The sequence below is a fragment of the Anneissia japonica genome, unplaced genomic scaffold (assembly GCF_011630105.1).
Source record: "Anneissia japonica isolate Jap-2015-1 unplaced genomic scaffold, ASM1163010v1 scaffold3735_len701357_cov177, whole genome shotgun sequence".
NCBI lineage: Eukaryota > Metazoa > Echinodermata > Crinoidea > Comatulida > Comatulidae > Anneissia > Anneissia japonica.
This window is the reverse complement of record NW_022723891.1, coordinates 416,448-433,804: the sequence shown is the minus strand read 5'-3', so window position 1 is coordinate 433,804 and position 17,357 is coordinate 416,448. Positions and strand designations below refer to the sequence as shown.

The 17,357-nt window shown below is 34.9% G+C and overlaps 1 protein-coding gene across 1 annotated transcript in view; it reads left to right on the top strand.

Moving 5' to 3' along the window:
- The first annotated feature begins 2,614 nt into the window (after window positions 1–2,614).
- LOC117112400 (DNA repair protein RAD50-like) overlaps window positions 2,615–17,357 on the top strand; it is a 37,067-nt gene continuing 22,324 nt past the window's right edge. The window contains exons 1-15 of the mRNA XM_033255474.1: window positions 2,615–2,762; window positions 6,335–6,536; window positions 6,922–7,005; window positions 7,854–7,955; window positions 8,640–8,702; window positions 9,586–9,627; window positions 11,162–11,235; window positions 12,341–12,446; window positions 12,802–12,870; window positions 13,785–13,874; window positions 14,913–14,973; window positions 15,245–15,322; window positions 16,212–16,288; window positions 16,815–16,916; window positions 17,151–17,220. Coding sequence (XP_033111365.1) covers window positions 6,408–6,536; window positions 6,922–7,005; window positions 7,854–7,955; window positions 8,640–8,702; window positions 9,586–9,627; window positions 11,162–11,235; window positions 12,341–12,446; window positions 12,802–12,870; window positions 13,785–13,874; window positions 14,913–14,973; window positions 15,245–15,322; window positions 16,212–16,288; window positions 16,815–16,916; window positions 17,151–17,220 — 1,147 coding nt within the window. The 5' untranslated portion in view covers window positions 2,615–2,762; window positions 6,335–6,407. The remainder of the gene's footprint in view (window positions 2,763–6,334; window positions 6,537–6,921; window positions 7,006–7,853; window positions 7,956–8,639; window positions 8,703–9,585; window positions 9,628–11,161; window positions 11,236–12,340; window positions 12,447–12,801; window positions 12,871–13,784; window positions 13,875–14,912; window positions 14,974–15,244; window positions 15,323–16,211; window positions 16,289–16,814; window positions 16,917–17,150; window positions 17,221–17,357) is intronic.

The following is a 17,357-nucleotide window of genomic DNA, read 5'->3' as shown; positions in this document are numbered from 1 at the left end:
CTTATTTCATTTTATTTATTATCATTATTTTCTTATTCTCCTATATCCTTCACCTTACCTTGATAGGCCTATTTTGTATTATCGTGCAGAATTTTGGAAATTGTGAAATAAAAAGATGGACGCTTGTCTGACATTTCGTGGCCGACTTGGCTTTTCAGTCAAAGCTGCCATTGACTAACATTAATAACAACAAATACTATGATTATTATTGGTTGATTGTGGTGTTAAAAAATAACAGTACGAATGATTTGTTTGTTTGAAAAGTAATATTTACCTACACCGTGTGCCTAAATACCGTTTTGATTGGCTTGTTGACAAAAACAGAACCCATTTAAAAGTTTAGTTTTGATGAAACGTGGAGGAAGTGGTCTTAGGCCTAGATCCCATTAAGGAAGTCATACTATTTAAAAAGGAGGGTAATAGGTTTATAAGTTCAAGCGTCTATAAATATATCTTGGTTTTAAGTGAAGTGAACTACTGTACAAAAATAAGTTGGTTTGCTATCGTATACCTTTTAGACCTACCCGCTTAATACCTAGCTATTTATGCAGCTGGGTTTAGGAATATCATGTCCTTATTTTAATTAATCTTAGTAATACTTTTGATGACACCGCTATAAAAGTGCCGGCAATTGACCATTGATTTAATAAACTCTGTTATGTTAATGCATAATGAAATTAATTTCACCTTCGGTCAATATAAACTAAAATATTGTTTTCTCATAATCCGTAGGCCTATTTGTTAAGTGTCACTTCATAATTGTCCTTTTCTTATAAACGTTCACGTTGTACTTTCATTGAACACTCCGGAAATATACATTTTAGATGCAGTGTAGTTTTAATGTGCTCGGTACTGCATTTACTGTTGAACACTTAAGCCTTCAATTGCCTTTTGCTAATCCTCACAATTGCCTTTTGCTAATCCTCACGTTTGCCTTTTGCTAATCCTCACAATTGCCTTTTGCTAATCCTCACAATTGCCTTTTGCTAATCCTCACAATTGCCTTTTGCTAATCCTCACGTTTGCCTTTTGCTAATCCTCACAATTGCCTTTTGCTAATCCTCACGTTTGCCTTTTGCTAAGGCGCCAGTAAGGGAGTTGGGGGTGGTTTGGGGTGGTTTGGGGAAGGGGATTAAGGTCCTCCCCCCCATCGGTCTGGTCAAGCCCACCCATCGGCCAAAGCTTGTCGGATAGTCGGACCAAAAACAAAAAAAAACAAAAACAAAAAAAAAAAAATAGGCCTAGTTTTCCCATCCCAGTACTGTAGGGCCTACTGCCTACGCCAAGCCAAATCTGTCTCAGCAATCGCTTCGTCTGGGTCTGTCTGTCAGTCAAGCAGAACATAACAATGGTGAATCGAGTTTAATTTAACGTCTTAATGCTTTTATCATGATACATTAAAATAGTGTTGAAATACTAAGTACTATGAAATGCGTGTTTATTGACTTGAGAGTAGTACTGTATATAGCAACAACTAACAATTTTATATTAATTATCAACTTGTATTTTTCAAATCTGACAGTGCCATTTCCGGCCATCTAGACTTGTCCCATTTAAAAAAAATCTCATTTTGGGAGAAGGGCACACCCCCTCCCCCACCCATACCCACCCCGGCTCAGGCCTTCGGCCTTCAGATAACGCGGCTCGTTATAGTTACTCCCATAAATACTTATCCCCCATAAAAACTTAGTCGGACATCTTAGCCCCCACCCCCATATCCTAGAGCACCCCCTGCTTTGAACAGGTCATTCTCATAGAAAAAGCCTTTTGATGGAGAATGATACTTTTTTAGCAAGGTTTGCCTACGTCGAAACTATATAAATATATAAATTTGATTAGAAGATTGAAAAAGTTATTATTGTTAATGAAAGATTAATAATAAGGATTACTATGTCCATTTTTATTGACCTAATCTACGTAAATTTACTTTCAGAGTTTATACTTCTCTAATGAAATTGTTTAGATATTTATTTGAAAAATACATTATATGAAATAATGTAATCGTTAACGTTTAATAATATATGATAATATTTAAATAAAGCAATAAGATTGAATTATGTTAAATAGAAAGATTAATAATAAGGATTACTATGTCCATTTTAATTGATCTAAACTACGTAAATTTACTTTCAGAGTTTATATGTTATATTTACATACCAGACTGAGGAAGGGCTGAAGAACATAATCATAGTCAAAGTAAACACATCATTAACTATATGTTTAATATGCTGTTTAATAAGAATTACATATTTCGAATACCAATGCATGGATGGATGATTGTTTATAATGAATAGTCGTCTCAGTCTAGCATAGTGAGAGGCATATTAAATTTTTTCTTATAAACTCCCAGCAGGCTTTTTCTTTTATCAACATTCAAAATACTATTGTGATGTAAAGTAAACTTTCAAAAAACCCACAATACATAGCATATTTTCCAATAATGTTATTCTTATAAAGTCTTGCCTTTATATTTCGTTGAAAAGTGGATATAGCAATTTGACTTTATGCACTCTTTTCAAACAGGTCTTAAATTACTGTATTTATATGCTGCCATCACTCGGCTCAACTCATGCATCCACAACAGACGCTAGGGGCGTTTTCCCCATACAGCGGATCGGGCGTCACGCTGACTCGCGGGCATTAAGAATAGCAGTGGACACTCTTCTTTCTGTTATATGCTCTTTGATGATGGTTCTTGAAAACCGTTACCGCGAAATGGACGGAGTATATTAAAGGCCTAGGGTATAGTATTTTTAAAAGAGGTAAATTATAAAGGTATTTAGATCGCAAATATATCGCTTTTTGATGATTGTCTGCTGCTGACTGACGACGAACAGAACCTTCCTTGTTAACTATAATAGTAGCATAGTATATAGCAGGGGCCTAACTAACAAACCAGTCCAGGCATAATGAAAAACTGCTGACCTCCCTACCTAGATAGGTAGGTAGGTCTACCTAGGCCCTCTTTTATTATTAATTAGCTAGAGCATTGACCTGTTTAATATTAATAGGTACATTGCTAGATAGAGAGGACTAGGTCTAGGCCTATCATTAATGTCAATACAGTCTAGGGTTGATGGATTATTCCTTTATAGAGGATCCCATCATTTTAGCAAAATAATTTAACTGCATTGGTGTGGAATTCCCAGGTTTGGATTCTACACAAAAAAAAATAAAGTTATTGGGAATTTCCATCATTCACAAAGTTGTTGGGAATTTACCTGATGGATAGATGATAGCCTTATACCCGATTCACACATACAAATGTAACAAAATGTAACCAAAAGTAACATTTTACGGCAGTGTGAAATTACCTCCATGTAATATCCTTGTAAAATCTCGGAACGTCTCAGTAATCTTTACCAGCCTCGCTGAGGCTGGTAATAAAGCTCCCGAGATGTAGCATGGATGGATCTGCGGCATGCGCAGGAATTTCAATGCAACAACAACCTACTGTTTTTCTGGGGGTTCTTCAAATTTTCTTTTTTCTGCAGACAATTCCGATCCAATAGAAATAGATAATAATCTCAATAATGTATGAATTACCCTTGTTATCGATGTTAATTAGAATGGTAGAAGAAGACATACATAAATGAACGTTAGGATGGTGTTCTAGGCCTAGTATTATCAAGAGTCGACAGAAACGTCGGAAGTTAGGCCTAGTTTAGTAGTAGTAGTACAGCAGTTGTTAAAGTGCATTGATTACTTCGAATGTTTACTGTGATGGTGAGTTCAACAGTCCATCTGTGATAGGGGTTCTCAACTAGGCCTAGGCTAGGCCTATATTGCAGCAAGGGCAAAAATGATTAATTGAATAAACACTGAATAACTTTTACACTACCTTGGCATTACCTTTACAGACGCGTGTGAATGCTTTATATCTTGGTAGGAAAAACTTGGGAGATAGCTCGGTTACAATTTGTTACTTTTTGTTAAATTTAACTTTAACACGTGTGAATCGGGTATTAGTTAGGTCTAGGCCTATTCCCAATTTTTCATAGGCTAGGCCTTAGTTAGGCCTTAAGCCTTTAGGGAAAATAGAAAAATTTATTAGATGATCACTCCCGCCCGCATCAAAAATTAGGGAAATGTTGATGCGGGAATAAATAAAAAAATTCTTTTTCCCGCGTCAATTATTTCAACAGCATAAAAATATTAAACAATGCAATTTTGTGACTTCATATACAATTTCTTTAAGAAACTATAAAATTAAACCAATTTTTATACAATATTTACTATAGTATTACAGAACAAATATAAACAGTCCCTCTCTCATCAATAAAAACAAAAGCGAAATAATCTATTGTTCCGATTAAAAAAAAAAAAAATGGCCCTCCATTATTAATTTAAAAAAGAAAGAGTGATAAGGCCAAAAAAATAAATACAGTTATTTAGCGTCACCGCCCGACCTTGATTTTTTAGCCGCCTAAAAATGTGATAAAAATCGACTAAAAATGCTGATATCTAATAAAAATTTTTTATGTGTTCTTAGTATGTGACAAAATATGCAAGGAATTCCTTTGCAGCCAATACCATTTGAAAGAGCAGTAATGTAGCATTATATTGACATCAAGATCATCATTGTCCTCTGTCAAATTTCAACAAAGTTACACAATTTAAGAATTGATTAATTATGCCTAATTTTGGTCCTTCAAAACTAATGTAAACAATAGAAAAGTATGTGACCTTTTTCTTGCAAAATTATCAAAAACTGCCTTAACTTCTTTGTATAGACATATTTCAATAAAATAGCAAGAATTTGAAAGCATACTACAAGGACAAATAAAGTGAAACTCATTAAAATTCAAGCATTTATTACTAATTAAATAATATTTTAATTTATTACAAGTAACTAATTATCATTATAATTATATAGACATAGGTACCTTAATGAGAGCAGCTTAGCTCAGTCGGCTAATCTGGTGGTAGCCACTGTGTGTGCGCTGAACCGTGGAGATCTCTAGATCCCCGGTTCAATTCCCATCGCTGCTTCTCCTTTGTTTCAGCTAGAGGGCTGAAATACAAGTTACAATAGCGCACCGTCTTTCGGATGAGACGTTTAAGCCGTTGGTCCCGTGTGCATTTATGGCTCGTGTGCACGTTAAAGAACGCTGTACACTCTTCGGAAAAGAGTAGGGGATTGTTTCCCGGTGTACTGCCCAATCACCACCAGAAGGACCCAACTGGAAATAAGTCTTCTTCTAGACTTTCGTGGGCTATCCTTGGTGTTTACATCAAATCCATTCCATTCCATGTATATAGACATTATGGTCAAAAATACTCATACAATACAAGATTTTGGTACTCAATACCAAAACTAGATATGAATAAATATATCAAAGAACACAATTAAAATTGGTTTCAGAGCAATATAAACTTGGACATTCAGTTAACAAAACAATTTAACATAAATTGTGACTGTGCGTGTGTGACGCAATATGTGATTGTAGCAAGACCAGACATGCATGACATCAGCCTGCAACACACAGTATAGGATTTTTTGAGAGTGATGTAGGAGTATTTATGTAGAGGGCCTCCTGTATTCAGACCAAATAAAATGCCTGCACCCAGAAAAAACCTGACATTTAGTGTAGATGATGTAATTTCTCAGCTTTGGTACAGCCTCAGGCAATGGTAATGGGGCGGACTGGAGAAGGTTAATAAACATTATGGATATTTTCATGCCGTAGTGTATTAAGGTAGTGTGACTCAAGTTAGGTTAAAGTCATCTCCACCAATCAAATCCTCAGATTAACTTCAAAATCGGCGGAACAATATTCACAGCTTGAATAGATATTAACATTTATGCTTTGATTGCAATAAATTGCTATACCAAGATATTACGGAAAAACTGTTTATTTGAATTATCTGGGAACCAGTCAACTCGCTCCCTACAAAACTCGCACGTCTTTAAAATCTTGCCACCTACAAACGCTCCCCCCCCCCACTTGTCAGATTTGCCTCATACAAACTTACCCCCTAACAAACTCTCCACTGGAAAATTCACCTGTGGGAACACTCATCCCTAAAAATTTTCCCCTTCTGAGTATACAGTTAACTTCCTATAAACTCTCTCTCCGAACAAACTCGCCCAATAACAAACCTGTCCCCTAACAATGACTCTAGTTCTGCCAAACTACTGTATGTCAGTGAAATACAGAAAGTCATTTGTTAGGGGTAAGTTTGTTAGTGGGCGATTTTTATAGGCGGGGGTGGGGCAAGTTTGTAGGGTGGGGGCGATATTGTAATTGCGAGTTTGCTTGGGGGAAAGTTGACTAGAATGTGAATAACTTATGAAACTGAATGATATTCTTTTTTCCTTCCTTTGCACCAGACACAAAGTGACCACCAGAGCTGCCTCAGCACACGATTCTAATCAAGACACTGAATTTTGAGCGGATTATACAATGTCCTCCATTAATAAACTGAGCATCCAAGGTATACGAAGCTTTGGTCAGGACGATGGGGACATGCAGGTCGTCGAGTTCTTCAGTCCGCTGACCCTTATCGTTGGCCAAAATGGCGCTGGAAAAACGGTATGCAGTTGTAGGGGCAGATATAGGGCGGGTTCACACCGATCCCCTCCCCAAGTTTTGCCACTGTGGTAAACACCCCTTAAATACAAAAATGCTACCAAGCTAAGCATAAACTGAACATATCTTGGTGTGGTAATCCCTATAGAGTAGAGATCATTACTGAATATGCCACCTGAGCCTATTAATCAGGTACCGGTCGAAATGGGGATGTTTTTATGGTACAATTTCAATAATTCTATCAACACGTTATAACTGTATTTTTAAAAACTATTATTGACTATTTTAAGTATTTAACTTGGCGATATGCCACCTGGGAATGTATTTGTGTAGGTTGATTTTGAAAATGTCAGTAACACGATATTTAATTTTTTTTTTTTTTAACTAGACTATCATCGAATGTTTGAAGTATATAACAACTGGTGATATGCCACCAGGTATTAAAGGAAGCTCTTTCGTGCACGATCCAAAGGTAGGCTGGTCTGGTTTGTTTGTTTGTATTATATGCCCAATCACAAAATATAAACGTAAACAAAATTCTACAAGGTCCTACTACCATGTGGGAAAAGTGGTGCCTGCATTAGTATTTATGATTATGATTTATGATTATGATAGTTTTAATTATAATAATAATAATTAATAAAAATGATGGTAATTGAAATTGCAATAATGTATGCAATTGTTCTTTATATTTTTATTTTATTTATGCCTGTATTACTTTGGTTTGATTTTTTTTTTTTTTGTAAAGGAGTGATTTTTTTTATGTTTATATTAATTATTATGACAATTTTAATAATAATGATAATAATAATAATAATAATAACAATAATAATAATAATAATAATGGAATAACAGTAACTTTGGCAAAGCTTTTTAAATGTTTTTATAACTATTTTAATCAAAGTTCTGTCCAAGGAAGAAGATGTTTCCATTGTATTTTATGAATGAATGTGTTAAGGGAATATTTTGATGTGTTTTTAATACACATTCTGCTCCTTAAAAAGGCCCTCATTGACAGTTTGGGAGAAAAATTGCTGACGAACATCCTGTGCCCTCCAAGGTCTGGGCTCACAGCATTTTAGCATTATTGTACTCATTCTCATAAACCTTCCACTCATTCTTGCCCTTGTAAAGTCAACATATGTGTAACTCTTTGTCACCAAGTCAATTTTAAGGATTTTTATTGCATTTAGTAAATAAAACATCCAATGCATTGATTTACCATTTAAAAAATCATCCAAAATCTTAAAATGTAAACATATATGCAAACTTTTATATCTTGGATTTTGATTGGATGATTCTTAACGTCTTTACACACAGGTGGCTGACGAGTCAGAGGTCAAAGCACAGGTCAAAATCCGATTTACTGATATAGCCAACAAGTCCATGGTAGTTACAAGAAATCTCACTGCTACACAGAAGGTACATGTGTACAGGGCACCTTTACCAACAAGTGACATCATAATTAATGTTATGCCCATATTAATTTATTTTTTGTCTGTTGAAGTTACAGCTACATGCAAAATATCATGTTTAGGGTATTTTTTGTTACTAAACTTGATTTAGCTTCGAAATCTGGTAGCTCTGACGTAGAGGTAATCCAAACCATTTGGTGTGATAACCCACTCCACTCTAGGTACGTAGTCCATAAACATGGCCTTGGAAATGATATACCAAATATTATTTTCTTGCTATATCTGCTTTCTGAATGCCAAAATAATTTTTTTGGTGTAAATCACACCTAGGATGACCCACTAAGAACAAAGACTTGTTTCCAGTGGGGTCCTTCTGGTGGTGAATTTGGCAGTACATTGGGAGACAATCCCCTACTCTTTTCCAAAGAGTGTACGTTCGTTAACGTGCACATAAAGCCATAATGCACACAGGACCAACGGTTCAAACATCTCATCTGAAAGACGGTGCGCTATCGTAACTTGCGTTTCAGCCCTCCAGTTGAAACACAAGGAAAGCAGCATTGGGCAAATTGAACCGAGAACCTACAGATCTCCACGGTTCAGCGCACACACAGTGGCTACCACCAGTTTAGCTGACTGAGCTAAGCCACTCTCACTTAGCCAATAACCATTTTGGTTTTTTTTTTCACAGGCAAGTAGAGTGGAGTTTAAGACTCTTGAAGGAACGATATTCAGAATCAACCAGCATGGGGAGGTATGCTAAATGATGATAATAAGAAGGTTTTGTTTTGTGCGACAACGCGACACTGGAACTTATTCGCTCATGCGTCACTATCTTGTGTCCTCTGCACAACGTAGTTATTTGGCTAAATTGCATCCTAGAATCCATTCGACAATGAGACCTCAATGTTCTCACATGCGCAGGTTACTTTATGTGACGTCATTACGTTCTGCATTCTACCGTCATCGTGCAATCAATAGCTCCCTTTTGGTACATTTAAAGATGGTTATCGTAATAGACACTATAGAGTTTATATACAATAATACTTATAACCATTGGAATAATTATAAAAAATTCATTTTCATACATATGTGCAGGACAACGCCTAGTAGTTCTTTAAGTCAGGATGCGAACAATTATCTTTTATTTTAAATTTTTTAATCAGTACATCGATATGCAAATAATTAAACAAGTACAAATTAAAATGCATATTCAACACAAGATAGTATAATACATACTCCAGGTATCGAAATGCACGCCATCGTGTGGAATTTAATATTTCGATGTTAATTATGTCATCATCAGGAATGATTATGTCATCATCATCCTGATGATGACATTATTAATGTCGAAATATTGAATCCCAACACGATGGCATGCATTTCGATACTTGGATTATTTATTATACTATCTTATCTGAGATTAATCAGTGGACCTTTCGATATTCAACACAGTTAGGAATTCAAGTGAATAAAGTGAATTCACAAACTCAATTTACAATTGTTGGAAACCGATCAGAATAATGTAGGTTCATTAACTGCCTTAACACTATGTGCTGGAAAGCTTGTGTCAAGTCTTATTAAATTAGTCTTAAATAAACTACCATTTAAAATAACTTTGTATCTTTTTGTTTCAGCGAACAAGTACAAGCTCAAAGTGTGTGGAGATTAACAGGGAGGTATGCATTATTTTTTTTTGTAGGAACTTGTTAAATATTTCTTGGTGTCCATATTCCTTCATCCCAGCAGTAGCTTGCGAGCAGTAGAGAGTTTCACGATACAAAATACAAATTTCTTTATTATCTAAAAATACAATATTAAATTATCTTAAATAGATTGTAATCTCGTATCCCAGCCAGGTAGAATGAGTACTTGTAACAGTCCATATGCGCATGTTTGTCGTCTTCTGTTGTAACTATATTGTCGCATCTGTCTACCAAAGTATTGATGACGCTTAACTTGTGATCTAACGGAGTCAAGCATCTGCACACACGAACCAGTTACTTTCCCCACCCTACCCAGCATCCTCTCAATTCTGCCCTTATCCCCTTACAGATATTTCCCGCCCAACAGCCTAATACACAGTACCCCCGAATAGATAACATCACTGATGATAACGATAGATAAATTACAGTAGAACAAAGAATCTAGAACGAATTCACTCATACCTGACTGGTATCGCTTGTGCTCTACTTTCTATTGTAAGTCTCTTTCCATTTAATGTACCCAGAGATTTTTACCACAAAGACTGACACACCAGTGTTTAAAAGAGTACAGTTTTCATTCTGGCCTAAACAAACAACAACAACCGTTTTAGGAGAGAATGTAACGCACATCATTATTCAGACATGCACGGTTAAATTAACATGACGTCTTAATGTTCCCATTCTAAGTCGTTGTGAATTGAAAGATCACTATATGCCCTAACTACTTGTTATAATAATGATAGTGTTAACATCAACAATTTTGTAATCATAAACATATTAAAACGCACTGTTTTGCCAAATCCGTGTATATTTCATTCACAGTTTCCTAATAATGTAATAGAAGGATGATGGGTATATAGAGTACCACAGTCGTGTTGTCACGACTCCAGGTGGCGCTCTCTGTGGTCATCAGACGTTGGTTACCTTTCATTACGCCTGAATGACTTCATAAGCTTTCTGGAATAGGCATTTTAAAATCTAATATTTTCCATCAAAATGTACTAAAAACACAAAAGCTCACATTATATTAGTTATCGAACACACGTTTAATCATCAATTAAAATTTACAAAGCAAAAGTAAGATACAACATCTTAATAATTACGTTAGAAATTGGGATCAGTGGTTTGTTAGTGGAGAAAATGGTGTCGGGTTGAACGCATTTTGCAACGATAGCAACGGAGTAGTATCATGCGGTATTATGACGTAACACTGCAGTACTCTATAGGAGGATGATGGGTACAATGGTAGTGGTGTTGATGCCATCTCAAAATCGGAGGTGTAAACCATCCCCCTTCTCGTTTGCATCTGTTAATCAATCAATTAATTATTTTGTTGGTTTGCTAAAATCGCCTTGAGAAGGTTTTTAATGTGGAAGGCGCTATGATATTATTAATAATATATTTTATCACATTAGTATTACTTTAATAATGCTAATAAAGGTAAATAATTAAAATGGTAATTGATAATATTAATTTATGATAACATTGAGTGTGATTAAATTTATAGATGGAGACATCACTTGGAGTATCAAAGCCAGTCCTGAACAATGTTATCTTCTGTCATCAGGAAGACTCGAACTGGTAAGAATTTTTGGCATATCTGATCAAATTGTTACAAAAAAACATTATATTATAGAGATATAGAGTTACCTTGTTTTAAAACAGGGCACTCACTTCATTGTGTGACAGAACGGTTATATGAACGTCGGCCGGTGAACTCCGCTCCCTGCGAGCGCTAGACGATGCGACACCGCCTGCTGATTTTTGGTGGCAGTCCGAACGAATCGTAAAAACAATCCATTGTGTGTACGTCTAGTCTTTGCATTCTCCGTAGAATCTCGACAGCCGAAGAATTTTACAGTGCTACTCCAATGCTTTGATCTTAAAAAATGAGTCGACTTTTCTGAATACGATGTTTGCCAAGATTTCTAGCGGAACTTTTGTCAAAAATAGTGGATTTGTAATATTTTCTATTTAATCATGACATTGGTGACTCTCTTAACTGTGTCATTTTTGGTGCTGTTAAACTAAAGCCGCGATCACACTAGACTTTTTCCTGTAAAACTAACCAAGGCGCTAGTTAGCGTACCATAATTAGTCCAGTGTGAACAGGCCATGAAACTTGCCTCCCAGGAAGGTCGCTTAAGGGTCAATGATTTATAACACTCTGCTCGGCAAACCACGGAGATATCCGTGTTTGGTAATGCAACACTTGACCGCAAACACAGAGATCTCCGTGTTTCAGGTTTTTTTTACGGAATCCAATATATGGGGTAATTACCTACATGTACTAACACTTTGAACACTATATTCAGTCTGGACAGTAAGTATTTCACTATTTGATTGTTTATATTAGCGTAGAGCGGTATTGATTTACTTTCACGAAATCGTGATTATCTCAGCTTCGTTGTGCAAAATTGCGTAAATCTCCAAAAGTGAGTCATTTTCATTTTACTGTTACGGGTCACAGATTGTGATTGGAATAAAGTGTTTGGTACCATAGTAAAGCTAAAATGTTGGTAGTTCTTGTAGTGTTCACTACATGTCAATCTGATCACATACACACTCTCAATTAGCTTCGGAAGAGTATTAGAATTTGCTAAAAAAGTCTGGCGGTGGCTGATACTATAGTTTCAAACCCCTGGCGGTCAGAGTGTTAATGTTTGAGGGTTTTTCTTCTCATTAGGCCTTTAAGTGAAGGCAAAACTCTGAAGACCAAGTTTGATGAGATCTTCGCTGCTACTAGATACATCAAAGCTTTAGAAAGTATCCGCAGTGTCAGGAAGACCCAGGCAAGTTCATTGCTAATATTCATAATGATAAATAAAATACTTAGCCCTAAATGCACTCTCTCGACAGTGAACAATTTTTTTAATCTTTTACTTTTGGTCACCCTCAGGAGCTAAGGTACTTTTGTGTAATTTTTTTTCCCCTGGAAATTGAATAAAATAAAATTTTAAAAAAAATTGTGGCAAGATCACTAAACATTCCGTTCGACTGACACTCATTACATGTGTAGATGCCAGCATCTAACAACACTGGCAGATCCTGGTGTCACTGAGGCTGATGTTGTGCATGAATGCCTAAAATTAACATCATTTCAATATATTTCAATTTTTTTTTTTTTTTTTTTTTTTTTTTTTGCAGGCAGACCAAGTGAAAATTTATAACACTGAATTGAGATATCTGAAGGAGAATAAGGACAGATCTATTGCGGTGAGCCGCCCCCCCCCCCCCATAGTTTTAGGAGATGGTCAGTGGTGACGGTGCCCCTGATTGGAAGGCAGATTCCCCTGACTAGAGCATAGATTGATAAATTTTAGGATCTCATTCTGGGAGAGGGAAGCTTCCCCAACGTGGCACTGGAGCTTGTATAGTCCTGGGGAAAAAAATTACTAAACATTAAGTTGCATGATGTAAATGCTTGAATAAGCGCCGCTCTAATTTTATTTTGCTAAGCGCCACTCTCAAGTACGCGTTGCAGTGCTTAATTCAGTGTATGTTATTGCCCTGTGCGTAATAAAACACTTTGAGAAACAGGGTTTTAAATACAAGGTATACAGTTTTGAAATGAGTAAATAACACAATGGAGACACGAGCATTTCTTTACAAATGTTTATGTACGATGATGTAGGACCTATGATAGGCCTGCTGAACTACGGAAATACGTGAGATAGGTAACATGGGAACGGGCCTGGAAAGCGCCACGCCATTTTATTTTATAAGCGCCACTCTTGAATAAGTGCTGGACTGAAGCCTCCAAAAATATTATAAGTGCTGCTGTGCATATTTTAGCATTTACGGTAAACTAGAGTAACATGTTTTTTAAACGTACCTAATTAATACAAAATAAAAAGAGTTTATGAAAACTTTTTATAAAGTAGCAAAATTTTGAAGTGTTCTGTAGTAAAGTCATAATAACTTTTAGAACCAATGCATATTCATTAAGTTATACCTCTGGTTTTAATCTTTAGGGTTGAGAATGAGCACCATTGTTTGAACTAACTACCACCATCCGAAAATAGGGTCAATTAAACTCCTCCAATAATTTCTTGAGTAAGAGGGAATATTGAAAATAAAGGATCTAGCATTTTGGAACTTTTTATCCCCTTATCGTTTTACCCCTTCAGCTTGAAAAGGACCTAGAGAGCATGAGCACAAGGCTTGACGTATCCAAGGACAAAGTTGTTGAGATCGCTGACAAATTGAGTCCACTCGAGGTTAGAGTTTTCTTCATAAAATATTTCAGTTACAATCTCAAATGGACTTGTGTTAATAGTGCAGCTGTAGCCCGGTGGTTAAGATGATTTCCTTAATATACAAGATGCATACACTGTAAAACCTCGAATTGAGGCCTTGTGCTTCTTTTTTTCGCGAACTTTGGGTGGGCTTCTTTTCAAGATGGGCTTCTTTTCAAGTCTACTTTTGCAAAGTAAAGAGAGGGGGCTTCTTTTCAAAATGAATGCTGTAAATTTTGGGAATTAGTAGTATAACACAATGAATAGGGCCACTGTAACATCATTTTGTATCATTGGAGTGTATTAACTGGCATTAAAATCACCTAATCTACTATATAAACCAAGCGTGTTTTTAATTTATTTTGAAATCATGTACAGTGTATGTACTGTACTATCTTGAAAAGAAACCTATGCTGTCTTAAAAAGAAGCCCATTTTCGTGATGAACTTCTTTTTGAGGCTAATTTTCTAAACTTAAGAGGGGCTTCAATTCGAGATGGGCTTCCTTCTCGAGATTAAGCCCATTTGGCTTCAAGGTGTTACGATATTCAACAACTAGTAGAGCTGAAGTCGCTCTTTGATTTGTTGAGGCAGCTACATGCATGCCCAACTACAGGATGAATTGCTTTAAGGATATTTATATTTTCAACAAGATGATGAATCTAAAATTTAAAATTATGCTTATTCTATTTTTATTTAATTAAATGCATTGAATCCTGACACAATGGTGTGCATTTTGATACTTGGAGTATGTATTATACTATCTTATCTGAGATTAATCAGTAGACCTTTTGGTTAAAATGAAATAAGATACATAATCTGAAATTTAAAGTATAATTTATATCATATTGCAAGAATTACAAGTTTGAATAGTATAAAAAAAAAAGTAACATCATTTTGTTTGGTAATGGAAGACTATAAAAATATTACATGTCTACAAAAACTGAAATATCTGTAACTACCGTACTTATATATTTATTATTACTGGTGTTAACTAATTTTTTTTTTTGTTGTTGAATAGGAAAGGCGGAAAACAATCATCACCAAACAAGGGGATATTGCTGACCTAGAAAGTAAAATTGGTATGTTATCAAATTTTCTGTTTCTCTTCAATATTTTACAGTCAAAGAACATTATCTGTTAGCTACCCACCCTTTTATATTCTAACTTTGATTGATGGGTAAGGGGCTGGCAATCTTTATAATCTAAAGGTACTGGGTTATATCCACACTGATACTTTTTCCCATTCCTTTTTTCTACTGGTTTGTCCACATTATTGGATGAGTATGATAGGAATAACAAATAATCTAGAAAATGTTCAGATGATTAATGTTTTTTTTTTTTTTTTTTCAGCAAAATTTGAAAGTGATAAGGAACATCTTGTAAACAACCAAAGAGAATTAGAGAGAAGTTTAGAAGAGATTTTCCAAGGTATTGATTTATTTATTTATATTTGAGATAAATTTTGGCAAGTTGAGCTGCTAAGGGGTAAGGCAGGGGTGCTGCTAACTACAGCCTTAACCAGTGTACACATTTAACTTTTGTGCACTTTAATGAACCCAGTGCATCTTTTGAATAAGTAGTGGGTTACGCCAATGATATGGTTCCATTCAGCCTCAGTTATTGTGGAATGAAGAAGTTATTATAAGCTCCTCTATATGATGGGCTAGGTAGTCAGGGACCACGCCCATATACAATTAAGCACAATGACATTGCAAGTTAATAATAATAATAATGATAATAATAATGGATTTATATAGTGCTTACCAAAGTGAACTAGGAAGTCTTTCAAATTCTACCTTTACCTTTTCCTTAATTTTTTGAACAGTTAATTTTCTGCAGCAATTACTACAATAATAAGGTTAATATTTTTCAATCTTATAATCAATTTTATATAGCCGGAGTTAGTTTCGATCTGGGCAAAACCTTTGCTATTAGGTACACTTTCTCCATCAAAAGGCTTCTTCTATGATTGGAATGACCTGTTCGAAGCACGAAATTTTTCAATCTTATAATCAATTTTATATAGCCGGAGTTATTTTCGATCTGGGCAAAACCTATGCTAATAGGTACACTTTCTACATCAAAAGGCTTCTTCTATGATTGGAATGACCTGTTCGAAGCACGAACTCCTGTAGACCAAACCCAGTACCGTTATGATTTTTAATCGTACGGGAAATCCACTCACGATGTTTTATAATTTTGAACTACATTTTGTAATGCTCCTTTCCTTTAGGTTGTAAAGCACAATTCAAAAAGTTTATTAATTAGTGATTGATGGATTGATTATCATATTTTAAACGAGTTTATTTTCCTTCAGGTACTACGGATGAGTTAAGAGCGATGATTCGAGAACACAAGTCAAAAGTTGATGAGAAGGCGGCAAGCCTTAAACAGGTGCTTATGGAAATTATGCTAATGCTTATGCAAATTATGCTGCTTATGCTACTTACATAGAAATACTAGATATTATTTTTGGTATAATATAATGCAGTTTATGCAGATTATTTATTACATATCCAAGTTACAGGTTTTAAGGGATGTTAGATAATTATTAAAGAATTTATGCAGATTAGTATAGAATTTATGAGGATTAGTATACAATTTATGCAGATTAGTATAGAATTTATGCTGATTAGTATACAATTTATGCAGATCAGTATAGAATTTATGCAGATCAGGCAGATTAGTATACAATTTATGCAGATCAGTATAGAATTTATGCAGATTTATATAGAATTTATGCAGATTAGTATACAATTTATGCAGATTAGTATAGAATTTATGGCGATTAGTATAGAATTTATGCAGATTAGTATACAATTTATGCTGATTAGTATATAATGCTGATTCGTATAGAATTTATGAAAAATATTTCAGAATTTTTTGAAAGATTATAATACCAGAAACGTATGTCTTTTAGAATGAAAGGAAGATCAGTCGCCAAACAGCAGAGTTGCAGAATCTTAAGGCTACCAAATTACGTCTGGTGGTTGCCCAGGGCAAGTTGGAACAGGAGGCAGAGGTAATAAATCAAATGTAGCTATATAGTGTTATATAAATTTGAAAATTGTACACAATTTAAGAATTTACTACATTCATTTCAGTACAGTCATTTTTATTTCTAATTTTATTAGGAAAGTATATTTAATCTTTCATAAAATTACAGAAAATGAATAATTTATTGTGTTTTTAAACTATATATATTATTGAAAATAATTGACTAGTTATTTAATTGATTTATGATTGTCCCAACTAGAACCACAAGGCAAAGGTTGAAAATAGAAACCGACGAATCCAGAGTGTTTCATCAAACCTTAATATGACTGGTAAGCTTTTATTTTACAATTGTCATAAACACTGCAATAAACGATTGTTCAGTTATTAAATTTCTTTTAATTTATTGCTATGGTTATATGATTGTTATTAGTAGTTGTTGTTAATGATTAGTGATGTATGTTGTTGA